Genomic DNA, 26,399 nt, shown 5'->3' on the forward strand with positions numbered 1-26,399 from the left:
AACTCAAGTTATAAAATAGCAATGCAGGCTAACATCATTAGGGATAAATGTGTCTTGCCAATACGTATACTCCTGTCCATTGATGCTACCTGACTTGTTGAGTTCCTCCAGCATTTTGTGTGTGTTGCAAAATGCTTTCAGTATCTGTAGAAACCCTTGTGTTTGTGATTATTTCACTTACTTTCTAATTCCAAAGAAGGACTTGGATGTGAAACGTTTTTGTTTTTTCCTGTCTTGTGAATTTCCAGGACTTTCCTGGCCAGCTTTAATTGTTACAAGAGACTGGGCAGCAGCATTTGCACCGTCCTAAAATTGACTAACTTTTAAGAACAGTTTTGACTAATGCAGAAGGTCCAGTGGGTGTGCTGGGTTCTTTTAAACCACCATGTGACACAGTGGGTTTGGATTATGTAGCACAGTATTCCATCATGGACCACACAGGATAGATGGCCTAAGTTCCTACTTCATTGTGGTTGGAAGTCAGTTCAGCTGAGCTAAATAGGTCGATGCTCATTTCAAATTACTTCACTTGCCATAGTTGCTTCTTAAACCCGGAATGCTTATCTTGCTTTAACTTGCACTATACGATCTCCAAACATTTAGTTTCCCTCTTCATATTTTATCCCTTTTCTTCTTTGGCACCTTCTCCAACTCAAAAGTTCTTTTTTACCTTTTTCTGTTTACGTTACATGCCCTTACTTTCTGCTCACTTCCGATGTTCCTTAGTGCTTCTGCTTTCTTTCGTCTCATTGTTTCACTCTCTCTGTCTCTGCTATCTCGTCCCATGTGTTGATCATTCTGTTTTCTGATGGTTTCCGCCTCCTTGTTGACATTCTGGAGAGCTCAGACAGATGTTATGTTTTGAAGGAAATCTAAGACACAGCTTCAGCCTCTGCAATCTGGACTCTGACTCAGAAATCAGGAAATGGAGCCAGTAGAGATGAGAAGGAGTTGCAAAGTATTCTGAACAAGCACTCATACCGGAGGAAGAAGCAAAGATTTTTTTTTGCTGTGTTGAGTATTCAGATTGAGGTAAGCACTGTCTGTAAATATCAGAACATACTGGGCTGCATAGAAATATGTAGGACAGAATACAGAAGTTTTGTTTGTACTAGTTCACTTGATACAAGTGTGTGGGCAGTCAGTTCAGTTGCTTTTCTTACAGGAGACTTACAGTTAAACTCTTTAAAGCTGTACTCAGTTTTCTGGTTTTATTTATATTAAGACAATTAGGGACTGAATGATGCTTGAAATTCAAAATATTTAAATAATTGTACTAATTGTAATTTATTTGTATTGTACCTGTAAGAAAATGGCAAATCCTGCAAAATTAGACCAAAATTAGAGATTCTGAAGTTATATTTAAGACATGAACAAATGGCAGCCTATAGAATGTATACATTATATAAAATAAATTAATGTTCATATTTGCAGTTCATTATTAATAAATGAACAGTAAATATTTCACAACCTTTAATGGATATATTGACATTCCAATTTTTACATACTCTATATATTTTGAATACATATTTTACAATTCTCAACATTTTCAAAATGTTTAAAAATAGAAATAACTAACTTGGATATAGAGACTGTTTTGGTGTTGATTAACTTTTCAGTGTATTCTGTTGCTGTTCTTGGTAAAGAATCTTTGAAATGTTTCCAGAAGGGAGTGTAGGGACTTGCTTTGACTAGTATAAATACATTTTTTAAATGACAACATTGACCAGTAGCTAGGGGTGTTCTAATGTAGTGTGATTTATGCCATCTGCCTCTAAGGATTTTGCTGTGTCTGGTTCAAGTGCATTCTTCTTTAATTGCATAACATTTCTCTGAAGTGTACTTTTGTTTGACAGATATGAGAAAGTGCCAATAACATGAAGTACAATGAGGAAAAGGAAATTAAGTATCAACACTCCTTCACTATCAAGAATGTATTTTTTTCCATTGCAGGCCGACTGAGGGAAAAATAGGAGAACACTATATATGGAAAATTCTCAGAGAAGCCATAGAAAGAGGAAAATAAACATTTAAGTGACAGACTATCTTTTGTCACTCTAAAACATAAAGCTATTTGAAAGGAAACACAGAGCTGGGAACGTGTGTCTTAGTTTTATTTTACTTCAAGTGAGGCACGCGTACATGACGTGGTGGCGTGATGATGTATGCCATTCACGTACTTTTACATATAACATGTAATGATTACACTGGACAACAAAGATTTTGCTTTCTGAATACATTTGGATGTATCTTATCGATTTTCGGCTGCTAATTGTGAAAATCACCATGAAATTTTCCTATCAATCACCATTTTTTTTGTAATCACCTATATTTGTTATTTCAATTCATAATTCGTCAATGAAAAAGTTTCCACAACGTAAGCTGAAATGTTTTCTATCTTGTCCAGGCATGCTGGAGCATGCTTAGAGAGGATGGATGCTGCATGGCAGGACAGGTTATAAAAGCATCATGCACACACACCATTTTTTTGCATTGTGTTTACATGTATTTTGGTTTGCAATCATGTTGACATGCATGCTTCACACAGGTAGCATATTGTGTATACTCATTATAATGAAGTATTTGGATTTTCAGGAGTATTTGTGATAGCAAAAAATGTCTCATCAATGTTGCAACAGTAGAATGACTTTGTGTTATACTTGTGGTGCATCTACGCTTAAATCTCAGAGATGGAGTATGACTCCTCTTATTAAGAAAGCCTATAAGCTCCACTTCGGAAGAAAAAATTGGTGACCTAGCCAAAACCCAAAACCTGGGCTCCTCACATTTGTTGCACAGCATGCATTGTTGATCTCAGAGTTTGGCTCAGAAGTATTCAGAAGACTTGGGTCCAGGTCCATAGATTTCTCAAAGTTATTGTACACATTGGTAGGGTGGTTAAGAAGGCATATGGTGTGGCCTTTTAATAGTTGGCAATTGGGCTCAAGAACGGCAGTGTAATATTTTACCTCTATAAAACTTTGGTTAGAGCTTTAGTTCATTTCTGGTTTCCTCATTATAGGAAGGATCTGGAAGATTTGGAGAGAGTGAAGAGGAGATTTACCAGGATGCTGCCTGGATTAGAGAGCATATCTTATGTGAAAGATTGAATGAGCTAGAACTTTTCTCTTTGAAGTGAAGGAGGATGCAAGGTCACTTGATAGAAGGCACAGAAAAGTGGGTAGTCAGCACTTTTTCCCAGGATGGAAACCCCTAAGAAGGCAGAATTTTAAAATGAGTGGAGGAAAGTGTAGAGGAGTTATCAGAGGTAGGGTTTTTACTGAGAGAGTTGTGTGTGCGTGGAACCTACTGTCAGGGGCTAATGTAGAGGTAGATACATTAGGGACTTTTAAGAGAGTCTTAGATAGAGTCATAGAAAAGTGCAGTAAATAAACAGGCCCTTAGGCCCATCTAATCCATGCCAAAGCTATTTAACCTGCCTATTCCCATCAACCTGCTCTCCATTCCCATACCATTCATGTGTTTGAATTTGAGTTTATTTAAGCCTTACATCAATCCCACAACATGAAGGAATAAAAATCTTTGCTTTATGACTCCATCGTAATGTACAGACGTGTGAATTTAAACATCTAATGGCTTGTAGAAAGAAGCTGTCCTATAGCCTGTTGGTCCTGGTTTTAATGCTGCTGTAGCATTTCCCAGATGGAAGCAGCTGAAATAGTTAATGGTTGAGGTGACTGGTGTCCCTGATGATCTTCGAGGCCTTCTTTATGCACTTGTTGTTATAAATGTCTTCAGTGGAGGGCAGTTCACATCCACAGATGCACTTGGCTATCCATACCACTCTCTGCAGTGCCCAGCGATCAAGATTGGTGCTGTTCCTGTACCAGGCAGTGATACAGCCAGACAGGATGACTCAATGGTGCCTGTGTAAAAGGTCTTGAGGATTTGGGAGTTCATGCCAAACTTCTTCAGTCGCCTGAGGTGGAAGAGACACTGTCGTGCTTTTTCTGTCATACTGTCGGTGCGTAACAGTCCAGGTGGGATCTTCAGTGACGTGTATACTGAGGAATTTGAAGCTACTCACCCTCTCAACTGCGGTCCCATTGGTGTTGATCGGGGGTGAGCCTGTCTCTGTTCTTCCTGTATTTCCACGATCAGCTCTTTTGTTTTTTGGACATTGAGGGAGAGGTTGTTATCTTGGCACCACTGTGTAGCCTGTCTCGTCACTGCTAGAAATAAGGCTGAACAATGTCGTGTCATCTGCGAATTTGATCAGCAGATTAGAGTTGCGTGTGGCAGCATAGTCGTGGGTGTAAAGGGAGTAGAGGAGGAGACTCAGGACACATCCTTGGGGGCACCTATGTTGAGGGTCAGAGGTGCAGAGGTGAGGGAGCCCATCATTACCAACTATTAGCGATCCAATAGGAAGTCCAGGATCCAGTTGCCCAAGGTGGGGTGCAAGCCAAGGTCTCTGAGCTTCCTGTCAAGGCTGGACAGAATTATAGTATAGTGTTGAATGCTGAACTGTAGCCCAGGAACAGCATGCTAATGTATGCATCCCTCTTCTTCAGGTGAGTGAGGGCAGTGTGTAGTGCTGTGGCTATGGCGTCGTCGGTAGACTAGTTCGGTTGCTAGGGGGTTCAGTGTGTGTGATAGCATGCTTCAGGTGTAGTCTTTAACTAGCCTCTCAAAGTATTTTCCTATCCAAACTTTGCTTAAACATTGAAATCGAGCTCACATGCACCACTTGTGCTGGCAGCTCGTTCCATACTCTCATGACCCTCTGACTGAAGAAGATTCCTCTCATGTTCCCCTTCAACTTTTAACCTTCACCCTTAACCCTTAAGACAGGCAGATGGATGAAAGAAAAATGGCGACCGATGTAGAAGGGAAGGGTTAGTTTGATTTTGTATTAAGTTAAAATGTTAGCACAATGTCGTGGGATGAAGGGCCTCAACTATGCTGTACTCTTCCACGTTCTATGTTCTGAGATTGTCCTCTTAAAATAACATTCTTGGAAATCTGTTGCAGCTGTTTGTTGTAAGTTGTTAGCCTTGCACAGTATGGGTGTTTCTGTTTCCAGGAACCAATTAGAAAGATAACTGACTATTTCTTCCCGGGGGATTCATGTTATTTTGGCAAGAGGAAGCTCTTCTCTAACTCACAAGCAAATTATCAGTGAGCAATTTTCTCAAAATGTCAGAAAATGCACTTGACCATTTCCCACACAGCCTGCAGCATCTCCAGTGCTCTGTTGGAACCATGTTTTGAACAGCAATGAAATCTCAGCAAACTTTGACAGAGATGTCACTGGCAAATTATTTTAATGACTTGGGTTAAAGTCCATAGAAATTAGGTTAATTAGAAAATATCTGTATACATTCTATTGGAAAGAGGATGCTTTTCACCATTCTCGCCTGAGGAAGTCTGAAACTTATTGGTGAAATCATTAATTTTCTATCTGTTGCTGCTTTTGCAGTACATTAGAACTCTGACTCATGGTGAAATTGTCAGCTGGTTATTGCTGGCAATAAAATGAAAATATTCTCTGTTGTAAGCAGTGATGATTGCTCAAAAAGGGCTTGCATCATTTTAACTTTGCTCTGACATAAATAGAAAGTCTCTTCCAATACAGTACATGTAAGCAGTAAGGCCGTGGGAAATGGGAGCTTCATGTGTCACACATGTATACTGTATTGTTCTAGTTGAACATGGTGGTAGGATAAAGCAATTGATTATTCCAGAAAGCGAGCTATTTACTAACATTATTTAAATATCATCATCACACTGATTCTTTTAGCTGTAAGTAGGGGTATTATATTCTAAATTTTAGACAGCCTTAAATGAAAAGGCTAGTATGAACTTGGGACCTAAATCTCACATGAATAGAATGAGTGGCCAGCCCAACCCAAACAGCTATCCTGATGGACTACTGCAATCCTTCTGTCAGATACAACAACTAGTTATGTGAAACATGCTTGATCAGGGCTCTTTGACATCACTGCTAGAAAAATTAATTGTAGAACCCACTGTGCATATTCCTGTCAAATTAAAAAAAGGCTAGTGCATTTGTGATTATAGGATGATAAATCTACATTTTATTCTGTTATATTTACACATGAGGCCTGGGGCTGGTTAATGATATTAATTTGCAGGAGCACAAAGATATCAGCCCTTTTGATAGGATCAGAAGGAGGTTAGAACATTTCATGGGAGAGCTGTGGTGTGGAATGAGACAAATGCCTGATTGTGTCTGTGGATATCCAGTGCAAATGATGGACTACGTTACAATCGAGCATCTTCATTCTTCCAGCAGCGTCTGGAAATATTCTTGAAATAATCGCTGCCTCTCTAATCTAGGCATTATTTAGTGATAGTTTCTTAGGCAATATGAAAGGGAATCTTCCCAGAAAAAAGGAAAATCACTGGCTGCAGATAGCAGAAATAGTAGTTCAGAGAAAGTATATCCAGTAGTTCTGTGAGCTGTCCACAAAATGTTGCCCTATATTATCAGTGCCATCTTGCTAGAGATACTCTAATGAGGCATGAAGCCCAGCAATTCTATTTAAAAGCCTTATTAATACATTTGACACATATGTATATACAGTACTCCTCTCTAGAAGGCTAAGGTTGCATTGCCTCTAGGCAATGGCGGGCTCTTTGACCAGCACTTGAGTCTTTTGACAACAATGAGTAGGTGCCATGGTTCATTAGCCCAATGATACAATGGTACAACATGCAGTTCTACTTCTGACTGAGATGAGAATGTTCCCACCGAGCCACAGCTAATACAACCTGTATGTGCATTAGACAGGGTATCTGAGGGGATTTGTAGCCTCCCTCTGAACTGTGTGTGTTTGAATTCACTATTCAAACACATCACAGAAATAGTGGCTCTGGGTTTGACTGCTGTTGAAATTGGTCAGAGCAGAGTCAACAATTTTTAAAGCAACATACAACATACCTAGCATCAAATCAAGCTATTATATTGCTAACCTGTGTTTATATCTTCTACAGAATTTTAACCAGCAATTCTATTTTAAAATTCACTGTCAGAGAACTTAGTGAAGAATGTTTTTCTAAGGATTTCCTCCAAAATAATAAACAAGCTTACCCACAATTTATTTATCATAGCAGACTTGGTTCCCTCCTACACCATCCATTTTTCCTTATGCTGTTGTAAATATAATGAAAATTTTCACAGTTGGAGGCTGCCATCTTCACAATGACATTTGGTTGTTGCTCACAGACCATATGGTTCTGCAGGATGATTGTTTATGGCTCTTGTGGAATCAGTTTATATTAACTTTGAAAACAAAAGTTTTTGCTTCACTGCCGTGTGTCTTTTGCAGTTAGCTTTCAACTCAGCTAGAGGTCCCTAATATTTTTTGCTGTAATTTTTTTGCCCTGCTCGTCATATACTCCACTCTAATTCTAAACAAATATTGCAAATGATTGATTTCTATAATGATCTCCTTTCCACCGTTACTGCACCATCAATCCAGTTTGAAGACCTGGCAACTAATCCACTGTACTCTGTTAATGACCTACAGTATTTCATGTATTTACTACACTGGTTCACCTTGGGAACTATGGTTTCCTCCTGCATCTCAAAGAGAATGAATTTCCGATCAGCCACCTACGGTATTATAAAGTAATTTATATGGTTGATAGATTATTCAGGGTGGAGTTGGTGGGCACATGACTGAGGATTTAATCCAAGAAAGTTTGAAGTAATGCACTTAGGGGAAATAAATTCTGGTAGAACATAGGGAGTATAAGGCAGGAACCTTGGGGGATTGATGAACAGAGGAGGAGCTTAGGGAGCAAGTCCAGAGCTGCCTGAAAATTGGTGACACAGGTGGATAGGGCACTGAAAAGAAAACATTTGGTATGCTCGCCTTCATGGGCCAAGGCATTGAGAACAAGAGTAGGGGCATCATGTTGAAGTTGAACGAAACATCATTAGATCCACTTAAGGGTTCGGTGTACAGTTCAGCTCACCACATTGCAAGAGGATGTGCTGGTAATAGAGAGAGTGCAGAAGAGATTCACCAGGATATTGCCTGGAATGGATAGTCTGGGTTTAGTCTTATTGTGATGTTGGAAGTAAAAATAAAGGGCCTTCAGATTATCCTGGCATAGGACAGAGGTGTAGAGTGCACCCATGGTAAATGTGAGCTGCTTAGGACCAGGGAAGTGGAAAACTGTTGATTAGTAGATTTCAGAGGTATCATGGATATAAGTAAGAAGGGGCTGAGCTGCAGAAGAAAGAATGGAGTCAAGGTAGAAAGGAATAAGTTTAGTGGAGCAGGTGTAGGCTAAAATAATGGGACAATGCCAAGATAATCTGAGGACCTTCTCCTTTTTCCTTGAATAGAGGCCGTGGTTGTTGATCTTGTGGAATAAACAAGGAAGCCTATAAATCCAATAATGAATCAAATCACTTTGATAAACAATAACAGAGATGTGTATGTGATGTGTCCCAAATGAGCTTTATGATACTGACCCAGAATGAAATATAGAGAAAATCAAACTCTTGAAATGATCATAATTTACCTGCTTTTTTCCCTAAGCAAAAATCCAGTACTGTGTGAATGTTTCTCCAGCGAGAATAATAATGAGCAAGTTGTCTCATGGTTTTTATGCTACTGTCACATTTCAATGATAAAGTTATTAAATCTCTTTCCCTGTAGGAACACCAATACTGGAAAATGGCATCATGCATACAACAGGTGGAATTTTTAATCATAAAATCAATTTGGCCTGCCAGTTGCCTCTCCAGCCATGTTAAGGAAAGTTACCAGGGGCTTCAGGCACCTGCAGATTGCTCATCAGAGAGAACTTTGAGTGTGGCTCTAGGCAAAGAGTACTAATGGACCATTTAAAAGTGGATGCTTCCCAGTTCTGCCCAATTTTCCCTTCACCAATTCTCCACATTAGTGCATCATCATTAGTTCATTCCAAAGAGGAAGAAAGATTCTAAGGGGAGTAAGGGGCAGCCGTGGCTGATGAGGGAAGTAAAGGGCAGTATAAAAATAAAAGAGAAGTATAACATAGCAAAGATGAGTGGGAAACCAGGGGACTGGGAAGCTTTTAAAGAGCAACAGAAGATAATAAAAAAGGCAATATGCCAAAAAAAAAATGAGGTACGAAGGTAAACTAGCCAAGAATATAAAGGAGGATAGTAAAAGCTTCTTTAGGTATATGTATAGCAAGAAAATAGTTAAGACCAAAACTGGGCCATTGAAGACAGAAACAGGTGAATTTATTATGGGGAACAAGGAAATGGCAGACGAGTTGAACATGTACTTTGGATCTGTCTTCACTAGGGAAGACACAAACAATCTCCCAGATGTAACAGTGGCCAAAGGAACTAGGGTAAAGGATGAACTGAAGGAAATTTATATTAGGCAAGAAATGGTGTTGGATAGACTGTTGAGTCTGAAGGCTGATAAGTCCCCGGGACCTGATGGTCTGCATCCCAGGGTACTTAAAGAGGTGGCTCTAGAAATCGTGGACACATTGGTAATCATTTTCCAATGTTCTATAGATTCAGGAACAGTTCCTGCTGATTGGAAGGTGGCTAATGTTGTCCCACTTTTCAAGAAAGGAGGGAGAGAGAAAACAGGGAATTATAGACAGGTTAGTCTGACGTCAGTGGTGGGAAAGATGCTGGAGTCAATTATAAAAGAGGAAATTACGACACATTTGGATAGCAGTGGAAGGATCAGTCCGAGTCAGCATGGATTTATGAAGGGAAAATCATGCCTGACTAATCTTCTGGAGTTTTTTGAGGATGTAATTATGAAAATGGACAAGGGAGATCCAGTGGATGTAGTGTACTTGGACTTTCAGAAAGCTTTTGATAAAGTCCCACATAGGAGATTAGTGGGCAAAATTAGGGCACATGGTATTGGGGGCAGAGGACTGACATGGATTGAAAATTGGCTGGCTGACAGGAAACAAAGAGTAGCGATTAACGGGTCCCTTTCGGAATGGCAGGCTGTGACCAGTGGGGTACCGCAAGGTTCGGTGCTGGAACTGCAGCTGTTTACAATATACATTAATGATTTAGATGAAGGGATTAAAAGTAACATTAGCAAATTTGCTGATGACACAAAGCTGGGTGGCAGTGTGAAATGTCAGGAGGATGTTATGAGAATGCAGGGTGACGGACAGGTTGGGTGAGTGGGCAAATGTATGGCAGATGCAGTTTAATGTGGATAAATGTGAGGTTATCCACTTTAGTAGCAAGAACAGGAAGGCAGATTACTATCTAAATGGAGTCAAGTTAGGAAAAGGGGAAGTACAACGAGATCTAGGTGTTCTTGTACATCAGTCAATGAAAGCAAGCATGCAGGTACAGCAGGCAGTGAAGAAAGCTAATGGCATGCTGGCCTTTATAACAAGAGGAATTGAGTATAGGAGTAAAGAGGTCCTTCTGCAGCTGTACAGGGCCCTGGTGAGACCCCACCAGGAGTATTGTGTGCAGTTTTGGTCTCCAAATTTGAGGAAGGACATTCTTGCTATTGAGGGAGTGCAGCGTAGGTTCACAAGGTTAATTCCCGGAATGGCGGGACTGTCATATGTTGAAAGATTGGAGTGACTGGGCTTGTATACACTGGAATTTATAAGGATGAGAGGGGAACTGATTGAAACATATAAGATTATTAAGGGATTGGACACGCTAGAGGCAGGACGCATGTTCCTGCTGATGGGTGAGTCCAGAACTAGGGGCCACAGTTTAAGAATAAGGGGTAGGCCATTTAGAACAGAGATGTGGAAAAACTTTTTCACCCAGAGAGTGGTGGATATGTGGAATGCTCTGCCCCAGAAGGCAGTGGAGGCCAAGTCTCTGGATGCATTCAAGAGAGAGTTAGATAGAGCTCTTTTAGATAGTGGGGTCAAGGGATATGGGGACAGGGCAGGAACGGGGTACTGATTGTGTATGATCAGCCATGATCACAGTGAATGGTGGTGCTGTCTAGAAGGGCTGAATGGCCTACTCCTGCACCTACTGTCTATTGTCTATTGTCTATTAACTTGTGGTGATAAGAACAGGAGTGATGTTCCTGACATATTTTTTACTCCACAATCCTGTGACTGTGTATTATTGTTTCTGCTTTTTCAACCGAAACTGGTTAATTCATGATAAAATGTGAATTAAACTATACCTGTGCTCCATATTAGCTTTATCAAGCGAGAACTGCTGTATGGCTGTGACTATAGGAATTGTCATCTCCGACTTCAAATATCATTAACATGTCCTTACCATCTTTCTCTGAAGCCTTTCCTTCATCAAAAAATGGACAAGGACACAGGCACATTTGAGTGTCCCTTTAGGTCACACACCATCCTGATTTTAAAATATAGAAACGTAGAAAATCTACAGCACAATACAGGCCCTTCAGCCCACAAAGCTGTGCTGAACATGTCTTTACCTTAGAGCTACCGAGGTTTACCCATCGCCCTGTATTTTTCTAAGATCCATGTATCCATCCAGGAGTCTCTTAAAATACTCTTTCGTTTCCATCTCCACCACTGCTGTCAGCAGCCCATTCCACACACTCACCATTCTCTGTGTAAAAACTTATCCCTGACATCTCCCCTGTACCTACTCCCCAGTACCTTAAAAAATATGCCCTCATGTGCTAGCTATTTCAGCCCTGGGAAAAAAGCCTCTGACTATCCACACAATCAATGCCTCTCATTATCTTATACACCTCCAACAGGTCACCTCGCATTCTCTGCCATCCAATGAGAAAAGGCTGAGTTCACTCAACCTATTCTCATAAGGCATGCTCCCCAATCCAGGCAACATCCTTGTAAATCTCCTCTGCACCCTTTCTATGGCTTCCACATCCTTCCTGTAGTGAGGTGACCAGAATTGAGCACAGTACTCCAAGTGGGGTCTGACCAGGGTCCTATGTAGCTGCAACATTACCTCTCAGCTCCTAAATACAATTCCATGATGGATGAAGGCCAATACACCGTATGCCTTCTTAACCACAGAGTCAACCTGCGTAGCAGCTTTGAGTGTCCTATGGACTTGGACCCCAAGATCCCTCTGATCCTCCACACTGCCAAGAGTCTTACCATTAATATTATATTCTGCCATCATATTTGACCTAACAAAATGAACCACTTCACACTTATCTGGTTTGAACTCCATCTCCATCCCTTCAGCACCCTTTGACCAAAAATCATTCCCATCCCAGCGGCAACAAAATGCAATAGTAGGCCATCCAGCCCATGAGAAAGGTCCCTCCTTACTCATCTGTATAATGTCATTCCTGACATCATCCAAAGTCATGAAGTGTGTGTCTAGATACACCCCAGCTCCCAGTTCCACCTCTCTCACCTCTGTTATCTATTGAATATAATATCTGTTGTTTTCCTTCTAGACCAGGGGTTCCAAACCTGTTTTATGCCCTGGACCAATGCCATTAAGCAAGGGGTCCGTGGATCCCAGGTTGGGGACCCCTTTTCTAGACTGAATTGAGTGTTTATTTTCAATTTTCCTATTTTCTTTATATAATCATAGTTGTTTTTGTTTATTAATGATAGGTGGTTGAACATGAATCTCCCTTTTACTTTCTTCCTCATCATTGAAGTTTGTGCATTCCCAATGTGTGTGGATGGATTCATAAGTAGGCACCCATATGCTCATCTGCCCGGACATCAACAAAGGGAAGAAGACACCTATGCAAGTCCATACAGACCGAAGCATGACTTCGCTCAAACAGATGCAAATCAGCCACTGAGCAAGGCAGCGGAAGCCAGCACTGGCCACTGCGTCCAGTGTTGTGATCGTATCGACTCTTCCACACACCGCAGGCATCGTTACCGTTACCTTAATGGCGAACCGCTGAAGTTTGAAGTAGTTCCTCAGATCAACCTTACTATTCTCAAAGGTAAGATTAAAAATCCCACATGAATGTCAGTGTACTGAGTCTTCCAGCCTTGGGGTAGAAGGAAGGAATTACAGTGAAGCCATCCTGTAGGCAAAGTGGAATTAACAGCTCGTTTTCTGTTCCTAAGTAGGTCAACTGGGCTTATGGGAGGTTACATGGAAAAATGAACTACCAAAAAAGGAAATGAAATGGATAATGCAAAATCAGGAGTTAAGGAAAGAAATAAGAACCAGACAGTTGTACTAAAAAAAAACAGTTTTTACAGCCTCCTGGTTGATCTCTGGCCAAAAATGAAGTGATTGAAATAGAGCAGGAATTGCTGAATATTTAAGACTGTTCATCTGTGTCTGAAATGGAAAAGAAACGACAAGTTAACAGCTTCAATTGTGCACTTTAATTTCATTATAATTTGATTTAGTATTACTTGATATTCAGAGGCCCCAATATTAATGGAGACGGCCGGTGGTGTAGTGGCATCAGCACCCAACTTTGAGGCGAATGGTCCCGAGTTCGAATCCAGCTGGCTCCTTGCACACTTTCTATCCGTGCTGGGTTGAGCATCAGGCTAGCAACTCAGCCCCACCCCCGAGCACAAAAAGGAACAGCAGCAACAACAATAATCATGAGGCTTCTACAAACTTTACTGACAATGATTAAAGAAAACTTAATAATTGGCTTGGATTTAAGTGAAAATAGAGGGCTTGATGTAGATTGGTAGAAGGGCTGACCAGAGTGCAAATGATAACATAGGGAGAGAGTTGGGCTTTTGGGTCTGGGGTTCAGTAATGATGACAGAGGGTGTAGGAGGTAAAACTGAAAGTTCAGTGCTTACGTCAGTGCCAAGGGGAAGTCTTATAGTTGTAGTGTGTCTTGTATTGGTTGTGAAAATGCGAAGGCTGCATTCCCATGTCATGATTGTGCCTGAGGCAAGAGTTGAGCTTCATGTCTCGGGGGAGATGGGGAGCGTAGGAGGTGTTAGCTTCTGTCCGGAAGTCATCATGTTTCATTGTAAAGCCAGAAAACGTACTATTGTACCCTCGACTAAGCACTTTCTTCTTCCCAGCCCTACCCCTAGAAGGGACGCTTGCAGCCATTGGTTGGGGCTTTGAGTATAAAAAAACAGTGAAGTCATGGTGCAGCTGTATGAGGCTTTGATTAGGCCACATTCAGAATACTTGCTGCAGTTCTTGCTGCTGCTTTACAGTGAGGCTCTGGAGAAATGGCAGAAAAAGTTCAACAAGGACTTGACCAGAAATATCAATTGCAAACTTGCCTGCATTGATGCTGCCTGAGTTCCTCCACCATTTAAAAGATTTGAAAGAATAGCTTTATCCTGAAACATTGGAACATACAGTGAAATGCATCAACGCGTCAATGAGCAGTGTAGTCCGAGGATATGCTAGGAGTGTTAGCATGTTTCCAGCACTAACGGAGCAGACCCAATTTACTAATCCTAATTTGGGAATGTGGGAAGAAACCAGAGCACTCGGAGGAAACCAACATGATCACAGGGAGAATGTGCAGACAGCATTAGGAATTGAACCCCGATCATTGGTGTCGTAAGGCATTACACTTTTATTCTACCGTATCACCCTCTGTGCTGCTCCAGATTCCAGCGTCTTGTGTCAGCAGGATATTGTCTGGATTAGAGAGTATTCGTCATAAGGGGAGGTTGGACAAACTTGGATTATCTTCTCTGAGTGACAAAAACGGAGTATATAAAATTATGAGAAGCAGAGCCAGTGTAGGTAGTCAGAGTTTTCTTTCCCCAGTGTGAAAAACATTAAGCGTTAGTGCGTGTAGCTTTAAGGCAAGAAAGGAAAAGTTTAAAGGAGCTTTGCAGGGGAATATTGTTTTACAGGGGCAGGACTAAGTGCCTGGATGCATTGCCAGGGGAAGTATTGGAACCAGATATGAGAGTGAGTTTTAGGAGGCATTTAGACAGCCTCATGCACAGGTAGTAAAGAGAGATAGATAGAGAGATAGATACTTTATTGATCCCAAAGGAAATTACAGTGCCATTGTAGCTTTACAAGCGCACAGATATACAAATATTAGAACAGAAGTAAGAAAGGATAAAAATAAGTTACCTTAAAAATAAGATGTACAAGATTTAGAAGTGTAAGATTACATAATCACTTCCCCGGCTATAGGTTGACTCTTTATAGAGCCTGATGGCTGAGGGTAAGAATAGCCTCATAAAGCACTCTCTGGAGCACTACAGTTGTCATAGTCTGTTACTGAAAGTACTCCTCTGTTTAGCCAAGGTGGCATGCAGAGGGTGAGAAAGTTTGTCCAGAATTGTGAGGATTTTTGGGGGGGGTGTTGATCGTTCTACCACAGCCTCCAGTTTGTCCAGTTTGACAGCTATAACAGAGCCAGCCTTTCTAGTCAGTTTAAATGAATCTGTTGGCATCACCCCTGTTGATGCCATTGCCCCAGCACACCACCGCAGAGAAGATTGTATTGGCAGCCATAGTCTGGTAGAACATGGATGGATATAAACGACTGATGTACAATTTGAATTTGTATCATATCGGAACTGATATCATGATTTGAAAGGCTTGTTATATGTTAAACTGTTCTATGTTCTACGCAAGGAACCAGATATCCCCATAAAACATTATGAACAGGGGTGATGCCAACAGATTCATTTAAACTGACTAGAAAGGCTGGCTCTGTTATAGCTGTCAAACTGGACAAACTGGAGGCTGTGGTAGAACGATCGACCCCCCCCCCCCCCTTTGATACTGGAGTTGATCAAATTATTTAAAGTCAAGCTTCACTTGCAGCTTCCCAGTTAAAAGTTCAAGAAACTTTCATTGTCAAGGTCTGTATGTGTTAACATATACTACTTTAAGATTCATTTTCTTGCAGGCATTACAGAAAAAAAGTACTATAGAATTTTATGAAAAACTACACATAAACAAAAACTGACAAATGCCAGTGTGCAACTGAAATAAGACAGAGAACATGAATGCAAACACGAGAAAATCTGCAGATGCTGGACATTCAAACAACACACACAAAATGCTGGTGGAACATAGCAGGCCAGGCAGCATCTATAGGAAGAACATTGATTTCTCTAACTTCTGTTAATGGCCCTCCTCCCCTTCTTACCCCATCCCTAATTTTTTTCTCTCTTTTCCTCTGACAATAACTCCTTTCCTGTTCTCCATCTTCCTCTGGTGCTCCCCACCCCCTTTCTTTCTTCCAAGTCCTTTTGTCCGATGATATTTCCCCTTCTCTAGCCTTGTATCCCTTTTGCCAATCAACTTCCCAGCTCCTAGCTTCATCCCTCCCCCTCCTGTCTTCCCCTATCATTTCGAGTCTCCCTCTCCCCCTTCCACTTTCAAATTTCTTACTATCTCTTCTTTCAGTTAGTCCTGACGAAGAGTCTCGACCTGAAAAATCGACTGTACTTCTCCCTATAGATGCTGCCTGACTTGCTGTGTTCCACCAGCATTTTGTGTTTGTTGCAGAGAACATAAGTTGTAAATGAGCCGGCAGGTCATAGAATCAATTCAGAGTAGTGGAAAATGAAGTTATCCACACCAGTTTAGGAGCTTCATGGTTGTAGGGTAATAGATGTTCCTCAACCTGGTGGATTGGACCTACGGCTTCTGTACCTCCTGCCTGATGGTAGGAGCAAGGAGACAGCATGGAGAGTGTGGCCTGGATGTGGGGGTCTTTGATGGTGGATGCTGCTTTCTTGTTGCAGCGCTCCATGTAAATGTTCTCAGTAGAGGGGAGGGTTTCACCTGTGATGGACTGGGCTGCATCCTCCACTTCCTGCTGTCTTTTCCATGCCTGGGAACTGGTGTTTCCATACTAGGCTGTGATGCAGTCAGTAAGGATACTCTCCACTGTGCATCTCTAGAAGTTTGTCAAAGTTTTCAATGACATGCCAAATCTACACAAACTTCTAAGCAAGTAGAGGTGCTATTGTGCCTTTTTTTGCGATGGCACTAATGTGCTAGTCCCAGGACAGATCTTCTGATATGTTGACACCAAAGAACTTAAGGCTACTGTCCCTCTCCACCTCTGTTCTCCTAACGAGGACTGGCTATGGACCTCTGCTTTCTTCCTCCAGTGATTGATAACCAGCTCTTTTGTTTTGCTGATGTTGACTGAGAGGTTGTAGTTGTATTGCTCTCCTATATGTTGACTCGGCCAACAACAGCAGTGCCATCAATAAACTAAAATAGGAAATTTGGGGCTGTATTTAGCCACACAATCTTAAGTATAAAGTGAACACAGCAGTGACGTAAATGCATATCCCTGTGATACTACTGTACTGTGGTGACTGTGGAAAAGATAGTTCCAGGTACTATCTGACAGTGAAGAAACTAAGAGCAAGTTGTAGAGTGTGGTACTGAGGACCAGTTTATTGAGTTTCAGGAGGTTGGATGCTGAGTTGTAGTCAATGAAGAACACCCTGATGTATGCATGATCCAACTGTACCAGAACTGAGCGAAGAACCAATGAAATGGTGTCTGTTGTTGACCTGTTGTCATGGTAGGTCAATTGGAGCAGACCCAGGTTGCTCTAAAGGCAGGTGCTGAAATGCTTCAAAACCAACCTCTTGAAGCACTTCATCATGGTGGTTGCAGCTGCTATTGGCAAATAGCCACTGAGTCACGTTGCCATCCTCTTCTGGGGCTCTGGTATGATTGATGCCTGATTGAAGCAAGTGGGTACTTCAGACTGCAAGTTTGTTGAAGCTTCTCTGCTCTAAAGGGCAGGTTAATATGGGTTTCAAAGAAAGGGAGCAGAGGGGAACTGTTTTGTTTTAAACACCTTGGCAACTGCTTGGCTAGTTCCTGTCTTCAGCACACAATTTATGCTGGTATGACATTTGATTTCTGTGTTGTACTCTGGAAATGGTATTCCTTTGCAGAAGAAGAAAGAATGTAGGCAACATATCCTGGCACAGTTAGCAAAGTAACCAACCTATCACCTTTTTCTTTGTTGGGACTGTCTTTGATATACACTCATTGGTTCTTTCTTATGTGCATCTGTACACCTGTTTGTTAATGTAAATGTATAATTAGTCAATTATGTAGTTGCAACACAATGCATTAAAGCATTTAGACATAGTCAAGATGTTCAACTGTTGTTCAGACCGAACATCAGAATTGAGAAGAAGTGTGATCTAAGTGACTTTGACTGTGGAATAATTGTTTTGCCAGATGGGATATTTTAGTATTTCAGCAACTGCTGATTCATGCACAACAGCCTCTGGAGTCTACAGAGAATGGTGTGAGAGACAGGAAGTATCCAGTGAGTGGCAGTTCTGTGGTGCCCAAGGGGGAAAGGGATACAAAGGTATTTAGTAGGATAAAATGAAATAATGACAAAGCAGACTTAAAGGCAGCATGGCAGCGTAGTGGTTAGCACAATGTTTTACAGTTTAGGTGACCCAGGTTGAATTATCGCCTGTAAAGAGTTTGTACGTTCTCCTTGTAACTGTGCAGGTTTCCTCTGGGTGCTCCGGTTTCCTCCCACAGTCCAAAGATGTACTGGTTGGTAGGTTAATTAGTCATTGTAAATTGTCCCGTGATTAGGCTGGGATTAAATCAGGAGATTGCCTGGCGGTGAGGCTCGAAAGGCTGGAAGGGCCTGTTCTGCACTGTAGCTCGATAAATAAATAAACAATAAACTCAAATAACCACATGTTACAACAGTGATATACAGAACAGCATCTCTGAATGGACAATATGTTGAACTTTGAAGTCAATAGGCTACATCCACAAAACATACACTCTGTGCTGATTTTATTAGGTATATGAGTTAGCTAAGAAGAGGTCACAGAGTGTAGTGACAGCATTCCAAAAGTCCTGAATGAGAAACTGAAATTGCTGGTGATACTCAGCAGAACAGTCAGCGTCCGCGTAGAGAGAAACAGACTTAATGTATCTGACCAATCTTTCATAAACCACCTCCATCAGACGTTCAGCATCTAGGTGTTTTTACGCTTCAGAAGTAATGCACCAGCTACAAAATAATTTGGAAAGTGAAAAATGAACTCAACCCTCACTTTTGCCAGGGTCTCCCCTTACATCACTTATTCTTTAGCTTAGCTTGCCAATAAAAATACAGGCTGAAAGCTAGCATCCAAATTTAGAAATATGACTCTTTTCTGGACAATCAATAATATACATCTGGAGAGAACAAATGGAATAAAGTACTTGTACTGCCTCTCCAGAGAGGTACAACTTTCGATTCTTGACCAGATCCTGAAAGTAAAACAGTGGCATAATTGTATAAGGACTAACTTGTTCTCATGAAACTTTGGGCAGGATTGAAGTGGCAGGGCCTGGCACCAAGAGCTGACTTAAGTGCCAAGCCAGTCAGATTAAAAAGAGTAAGATATTGAGGTTGAGGGTGAGGGCTGCACCAGTGTTTAGTTCACTACTCTGTGAGGCTTTATTTAAATGTTTTGCGAAATGTAGAATTAGTATTCAGCTTTTTGGCTGTAACAATGAGTGAATAAAGAAGTTATTTGGTTGAGGAAAGTTTTAATAAATGCACAATTAAGTAATTGCAGCATATTATACTCTGTTTTAAATTCAGTACTGTATTCCATTTTGTGCTGTATTTCATTTTTGAATGCAGTAGAACTCAGTTTTAGCAGAACAAAACACAGTTGCATCTACTGCATATTGTGCATTTAGAGCAACCAATCAAGGTGAATTTCTTTCCCCTTTTCGCAAGAATATTAACCACCCAGAAAAACAAGTTAAAAAGTACTCTTTACTAAATGTTTCTCAATTTTGTCTGAAGAAGCACAATGTTGATCTGCCGTTTTATTGTTTCATATTTAACGATTGACCTAGATGCTATTTTATATTTCATTGGCACACAGGATCAGAGGCGATTTTGATTTCTCACAGTTCAAAAGGCAGACAGTTGTGTTCACTTTCTTTCAGACTTAACATTTTTTTCCCCCAAAGAGTTGGGAAATGCACTTTAACTTAAGTGCCAGGCTTCTTTTATGAAGTTGATACGTGTTGGCAGAAAGTGTTTTTCCAGTGCTACATATTTCAGTGTTTTATTTCCAGCCTGTTGCTTAAGCCCTGTGTCTGATCATTGGAAAGAATTGGATCACTTAAGCTTCACTTACTTGCTCACTTTTAAGCAGGAAAGGAGACCCTTCTTCTTTCACGTAGCATTGCTGAAGATGAAAATGGTAAAATATGGATAATAAGCATGCACAGATATTAGCCTTTGTGCTTAGCAAAGTTCTTAGAATTCTTCTCCTTCCAATAAAGCTTGAAGAAACAATAGCAGGAAGTAAGAAATGTAATTAATTTTACTTTTGTGATTTTTTTTCCTGTCAAGGTCACTTTAAGGAGTTGTGCAAACTTCTGACGCAACCTAGTTCAGTCAAAATAAACTTTAACCATCTTCGTGAATGAGCAGATAAAAAATATCTCAAATCAGAGATGATAATGGGCATTTCAGTTCTTTATAACACAAGGATAATTGGTTGATAGTTGTGGAAACTAGTTCAACTAGATCAATTAAATTTCAGCTTGTAAAAATAATGTAAATCCCTTCCAAACCCTGTTTCCCTCAAGTTATAAAGGAGATTGTTCACTGTATTTTACTTTACCTGTCAAAGAACATAAAGTAGTAGGAGCAGGAGGAACAGAATTTGGGAGGAATTTACGTTCTTTTTACAGGCTGAAATTTAGTTGATCTAGATGACTCACAAACAAGAGAAAATCTGCAGATGCTGGAAATCTGACCAACACATGCAAAATGCTGGAGGAACTCATCAGGCCAGGCAGCATCTAAGGAAAAGAGTCCAGGCCCATACTGTACACTTTTCCTTAGATGCTGCCTGGCCTGCAGAGTTCAACCAGCATTTTGTGTGTGTTGATCTAGTTGATCTAGTTTCCACAACCTTCAGCCAATTTATCCTTGTGCTATAAAGAAATGGAATGCCTATTGAGCTGTTTTATATCTCCACATTCATGAGGATTATTTTGATTTAACTGCGTTGCTTCAGAAATTTTCCCAACTCCTTAAAGTGACCTTGAAGGGAAAAAAATCACAACAATAAAATTAGTTGCATTTCCTTCTACCTGCTATTGTTTCATTTCCTTTTCTGTACTAGTCTACCATAGCTACCAATTCATTCTTTCAAACACCTTCCCTTAAATAACCCCAATGATATAACCACACAGCATTCTGGGGCAGAGAATTTCAGAGATTTGCCATACTCAATCATTTTCTGAAATAAAAATATTGATTTGATGATTTAATTGATGATTGGACTGAATTGATGAATTGAAGCAGTTATTTTCTCTCTCTCCAAGTTGCCCTGAGAAAACTGTGGTGTGGATCTTCTTGGGATCCCAAAGTCTGGCATAACAATGTCAGTGAGGACTAATCTTGAGTGAATTACATTATTTCTCCAAGTAGGCATGGCATATGATTTGATGTGAATGTTTCCAGGTTATCATTTTCATCTATTTTGGATATAAGAGTTGAGAGGTGCTTTTAAGGTACAATGACTACATTGAGTTTCATTAATGGTTGTTACTGAAGTACTGTCAGGCTGCCTGGACCTTTGATCCAGAGAAATGAGCTTAATTCCTACCATGGCAGCTGGGGAATACAAGCAATAAATAAATATGGATTTGTTTTAACAAGCTAGCCTCAATAACAGTGACCATAAAGATACTGATTTGATTCATTGGGTTATCTTAAAAACCCATTTGGTTTACCAGAATGTTGCAGATGATAGTATATATATATATTGGAAAGCTGCCATCCTTCTGGTAGACCATTATGGGATCCCAGAGCCACCGGTATGGTTGACTCATAACTGTCCCGACCTCCAATTAAACCACTGGAGGAGAGGATTTTGATTTAAAATCTCATTCAAAAGGTAACGGCTCTAAAACCTCAGTAATATGCTAGTATGTCAGTAAAGATTATATCCTCAATCCTGGAGCTCAAAGTCCTTGCGCTTTATAGTGAGAAAGCTGCAAAATAACATGACCTGAGACACTACAGATGTGATCTGATGTATGCACTTATCACGTCTTTAGTGGATTCTTAATTGGAATTTGTTGTCCTCAGTTATTTTTGGATTTTAGCCCATTTCTGTTGTCTGCCTGTGTGTGCTGTGATCAAAAATGCAATTGAGTTCTTTGAACTCTTCATTGCCTAGATACAGCTTTAAATTGGGTTTGAAAGCATTGCTCCAATAGCTTTTCTCAGGTGTTCCAATTGTGTAGCGGTCCCTGCTTTGTTACATTCTACATTGCTGAATTGTAGCCAGCCAGGAAAAGAAGCCATACTAGTAATTGAAAGCAAATAACTGTAAATGCTGGAGTCTGTAGAAGATCGTCAAAGTTTTAAGTGAAGGAAAGCGAAGGGCTTGAATTTTACACAACTTTTAATTCAAGCAATCAGACTTGCAAACAAGACTTCAGTAAGGTGGAGATCAACATCAATGAACTGATTATTAACATGCTGCTTTGTTCTCTTTTAGGTGATAAGGGTGAAAGAGGGGTGCGAGGTAGTTATGGAAAGAATGGAAGAACTGGAATTCCCGGACCGCCAGGGCCAGCGGGTTTAAAGGGTGCAAAGGGAAATGCAGGGAAGTTTGGAGATCCTTGCAAATTATACTATGCTGCTTTCTCAGTGGGCCGAAAGAAGGAACTACACAGTAATAATTACTATCAGATATTGGTGTTTGATACTGTCTATGTCAATCTGTATGATCAGTTTAATATGTTCACTGGGAAGTTTTATTGCTCCATCCCAGGTGTTTATCACTTTAGCCTAAATGTACACACCTGGAATCAGAAAGAAACCTACATGCACATCATGAAAAATGACGAGGAGGTTGTTATCCTGTATGCACAACCCAGTGATCGCAGCATCATGCAAAGTCAAAGTGTTATGATAGATCTGGAACACGATGATGAAGTCTGGGTTCGCTTGTTCAAAGGAGATCGAGAGAATGCCATTTTCAGTGATGGGTTTGATACCTATATCACCTTTAATGGTTTCCTGATAAAAGCAAGCAGTGAGAACTAACAGGACGTCTGATGGACAGTTACAAAAAAACATAAAAACTACAGGTATCTGCTTTAAAAGATTAAAAAAAATCTTTTTTCTTGATTTGCAATGAGTAAAATCATCTTGGTTATTTTGTAAACACTGTTTAATCTCAATGTTTAATAGCATTCAGCTATCCTCGCTAAAGTAATATTGTTTGTTCTTATCTGATTTGTTTCCCCATATTTTCCTTCAAGAAGTTCCATGCCTTCCATTTAATGTCACAAACACTCACTTTCCTATATCTGATATTATGTGTTTTAAGATAAGTGCTGTGATATTCCACTGCATTCACTCAATCAATCTGCTTTCATAAAATGTGCTTGTACAATTGGCATTGCACTGCCAAGGTGTGAAACAGGTTTTGAAGTTGTAAACTATAGTTCAGAAATGTCTGAGTTATATTGCAGAAGAATTTGAGACAAGATATCAAAAATTACAGAAAAGCCTCCACTCTGTGGTTATCTGGAAGGGAAAAATTTCAGCTGGCTGCCTGGACATGGACTAAATAGTTTTCAGAGTAGGAGCACAGCATTTTACTCTCGCTATGAAATTCAGTTCTACTGAAATTAATGATGTTGGAAGTAGAACAGAACATGAAGCTAAGATGAGCAATCTGTTTTTGTCTAAGGCACATGCAGTTTAATTAGGTTGATTTCTTTTCTATTTGTCTGTTTTTCTATAAGTTCAGCTTTTGTTTAAGAAAAATGTTTGGGTCATAGAGTCATAAAGTAATACACAAAGGATACATACCAACTGTGGCTCCCACCAAGCTAGTACCAAATCCCTGCATTCGGCACAAATCTCTCTAAGTCATATTCCTCATTATACGCATCTAAAGGTGCTTCTTGAATGATACTATTCTGCTCCCTCAACCACTCCACTGGCACTTGTTCCATATACTCACCACCCTCTGTGTGAAATAGTTCCCATCAGATCCCTTTTAATTCTTTCCCACCTCACCCTAAATCTATACCCTCTGATTTTAGTTTCCCTACCCTGGGGAAAAGGCTGTCACTATCTATGCCTCTCATAATTCTGAACATTCCCATAACATAACATTCTGAACATGCCTCTCATTCTCCATGAGATCTGTTGTGACTATTCAATTATTTTGACCCATAGATCTGCACTTGTGCAACAGTAACAAATGAGCCCATGCTTTAAAAATTACTTTATCTGAGAGGTAGGGATAAAGCTATGAAATTCAAAGCAATGACAAACAATGGCATTCCATAGCCCATTGATCGTTTAAGAGAGCAGGGAGATTTTAGCTCCCAGACCCTCATCGACTGTCAGTGACCTGGCTGTGTCGGCTAAAAGCAAAGAGAAATAAAAACAGAAAACACAGGGGATACTCAACAGATCAAGCAACATCTGCAGTGATGCACAGTAGATCTTAGCACTGGGATCTGCTAAGTATTTCTAGCACTTCATGTTTTTACTTCAGACTTCTTATCACCTGCAGTTTTAAAAATTTCAATTAGCCAAGGGAACATAATGGAGTTAAGTGTTATTATGAGTTGCTGTCCATTTTACGGAATTCATGCAGGTAGTTATTTTGTGCAACCTTGCTAACTATTTACATTCTTCTCCTGCCTTTCTTAATTGAATTCTTCCTTAGTGAGAATGTCTGCCGCTTTAGAATTAAAGGCAGATGTCTCCAATACTCCTCAGCTGGTCAGACTGGATCTGTAGAAAGGGAAACAGAATTAAAGTTTCAAGTTGAGGGCCTTTTGTCAGGACTGGGAATGTGAGAAAACACTTCAGTTTTTACAATGAAGAGACACCATCACCATTCTTTTGTCATATCCATCCTCTCCATGTTACTCGCAACTTTAAAACTAACTAGTTTTCTCAATTTCATCAACCTGAAACCTTGACTCTGTTTTTCTCTTTCTGCAGAAGCTGCCTGACCTGTTGAGTGTCTCCAGCATTTTCTATTTTTCTTTCTCCTTCAGTTTTGTTTTGATTTTTGTTTTCAGTTTTATAAGTTGCATGAGGGATTTATGAATGGGGAGGTGCTATTTCTAAACCTTCTGACTTTTGGTCAAACTTACTGGCATTTTATTACAGCAATAATAAAGGAGCAATATTTGGACAAACCAGCTAATATACTTTTATCATAATATGTGAAATAGTCAATTCATAGAAATAGTGGTTGATGAAATGGGAGTGTGTCCTATTGAATATTAAATATCAGTTCTTGTAGAATCACCTGGTAGTACTGAAAATTGCTTCAAATTTCATAGCTCCAACTTTAATCAAAGTTTGAAATAATCTTGACATCTGCTTTGACATGTTAACTTTTTAAAATGCTTCACTGATGTGATTCATAGAAAAACAAAAGTAATTATCACAGAAGTTATAAAATCATATTTGTGTATTGCTGATTTAATGATATATTTTTGGTTAAATGCAATATGCATTCAGCATCCTGACTGTTGTTGCCATTGTTAATTTGGAATTGTTTACACATAAAATAAACAACAACAAGATCAGTGCACAGAATTTGATTTTTTTTGTGAAAATGACAATAACTTACACCATTATAGGGAACAGGCCATTTTCCATTTTAAGAATCTGTTTTAAGCATTTGCACACCCCTGCGTCACTTATACCACAGGATTAGTGACTGACTCTGCTCAATTTCAACATTATCACTTAATCCCCGTGATGGAATATACCCTCTGCTGCATCAACAGCACTCAGCTCTCAATCAGTTCAAGTACAATCTTGCAAAGGAAAATGAGTTTTATCTACCAACGCTACAGAAAAGACTGGAGGAACTCAGCAGGTCTGTGGTAGTCAGGCAGTATCTGTGGTGAGGAATACCATTCCAGGCTGAGATCCTTCTTCAAGACCTGCATTTTGTGTGTGTTGCTCTGGATTTCCAGCATCTACAGTCTTGTGTTTTATCTTACAAAACTGTTTGGAATCCCATACATTTCAGATGGTGCAGTGGCATCAGCTGGACTTCAGGGTGAGAGGTCCCAAGTTTGAATCCGGCTGGCTCCCTTGCACGCTCTCTGTGCCTTCTGTGCGTGGGTTGAGTGCTAGCAAGCTAGCAAGTTGAACTCGTAAAACCTGAAGAGGGATGGGCTCCGCCAGATTTCAGATGCCCAATCGCCAAAAAAGATCAGAAAACACACACACACACACACACACACACACACACACACACACAAACTTACTTGCGTGGTAAACCAGACAGATAGCTGGACTCGAAATATGCTGACCCTCACGACCCAAGCATTGTTAAGATAAAGTGGAGAATCCTTAGATTGTGAATAATGTGGGGAATGGGTATGAGGGGTTGTTTGTGGTGGTGAGTGGGGGGCATGAATTATGGTGATGAAATCTTAAGAAAACCATTATGGAGCGCTGCTGAATGTCATCATGAAAATTGACTCTGGAATAGAGTTCAGTTTAAAA

At 40.2% G+C, this 26,399-nt stretch overlaps 1 protein-coding gene across 1 annotated transcript; it reads left to right on the plus strand.

The window, feature by feature from the left end:
- The first annotated feature begins 416 nt into the window (after nt 1-416).
- Nucleotides 417-26,081, plus strand: c1qtnf1 (C1q and TNF related 1). The gene is made up of 3 exons (XM_059948611.1): nt 417-1,032; nt 12,535-12,881; nt 22,393-26,081. Exons 2-3 carry the CDS (start codon nt 12,545-12,547, stop codon nt 22,941-22,943), a joined length of 888 nt encoding a protein of 295 aa, XP_059804594.1. The 5' UTR covers nt 417-1,032; nt 12,535-12,544; the 3' UTR covers nt 22,944-26,081.
- Nucleotides 26,082-26,399: the final 318 nt, after the last annotated feature.

Source organism: Hypanus sabinus, chromosome 23 (assembly GCF_030144855.1).
Source record: "Hypanus sabinus isolate sHypSab1 chromosome 23, sHypSab1.hap1, whole genome shotgun sequence".
NCBI lineage: Eukaryota > Metazoa > Chordata > Chondrichthyes > Myliobatiformes > Dasyatidae > Hypanus > Hypanus sabinus.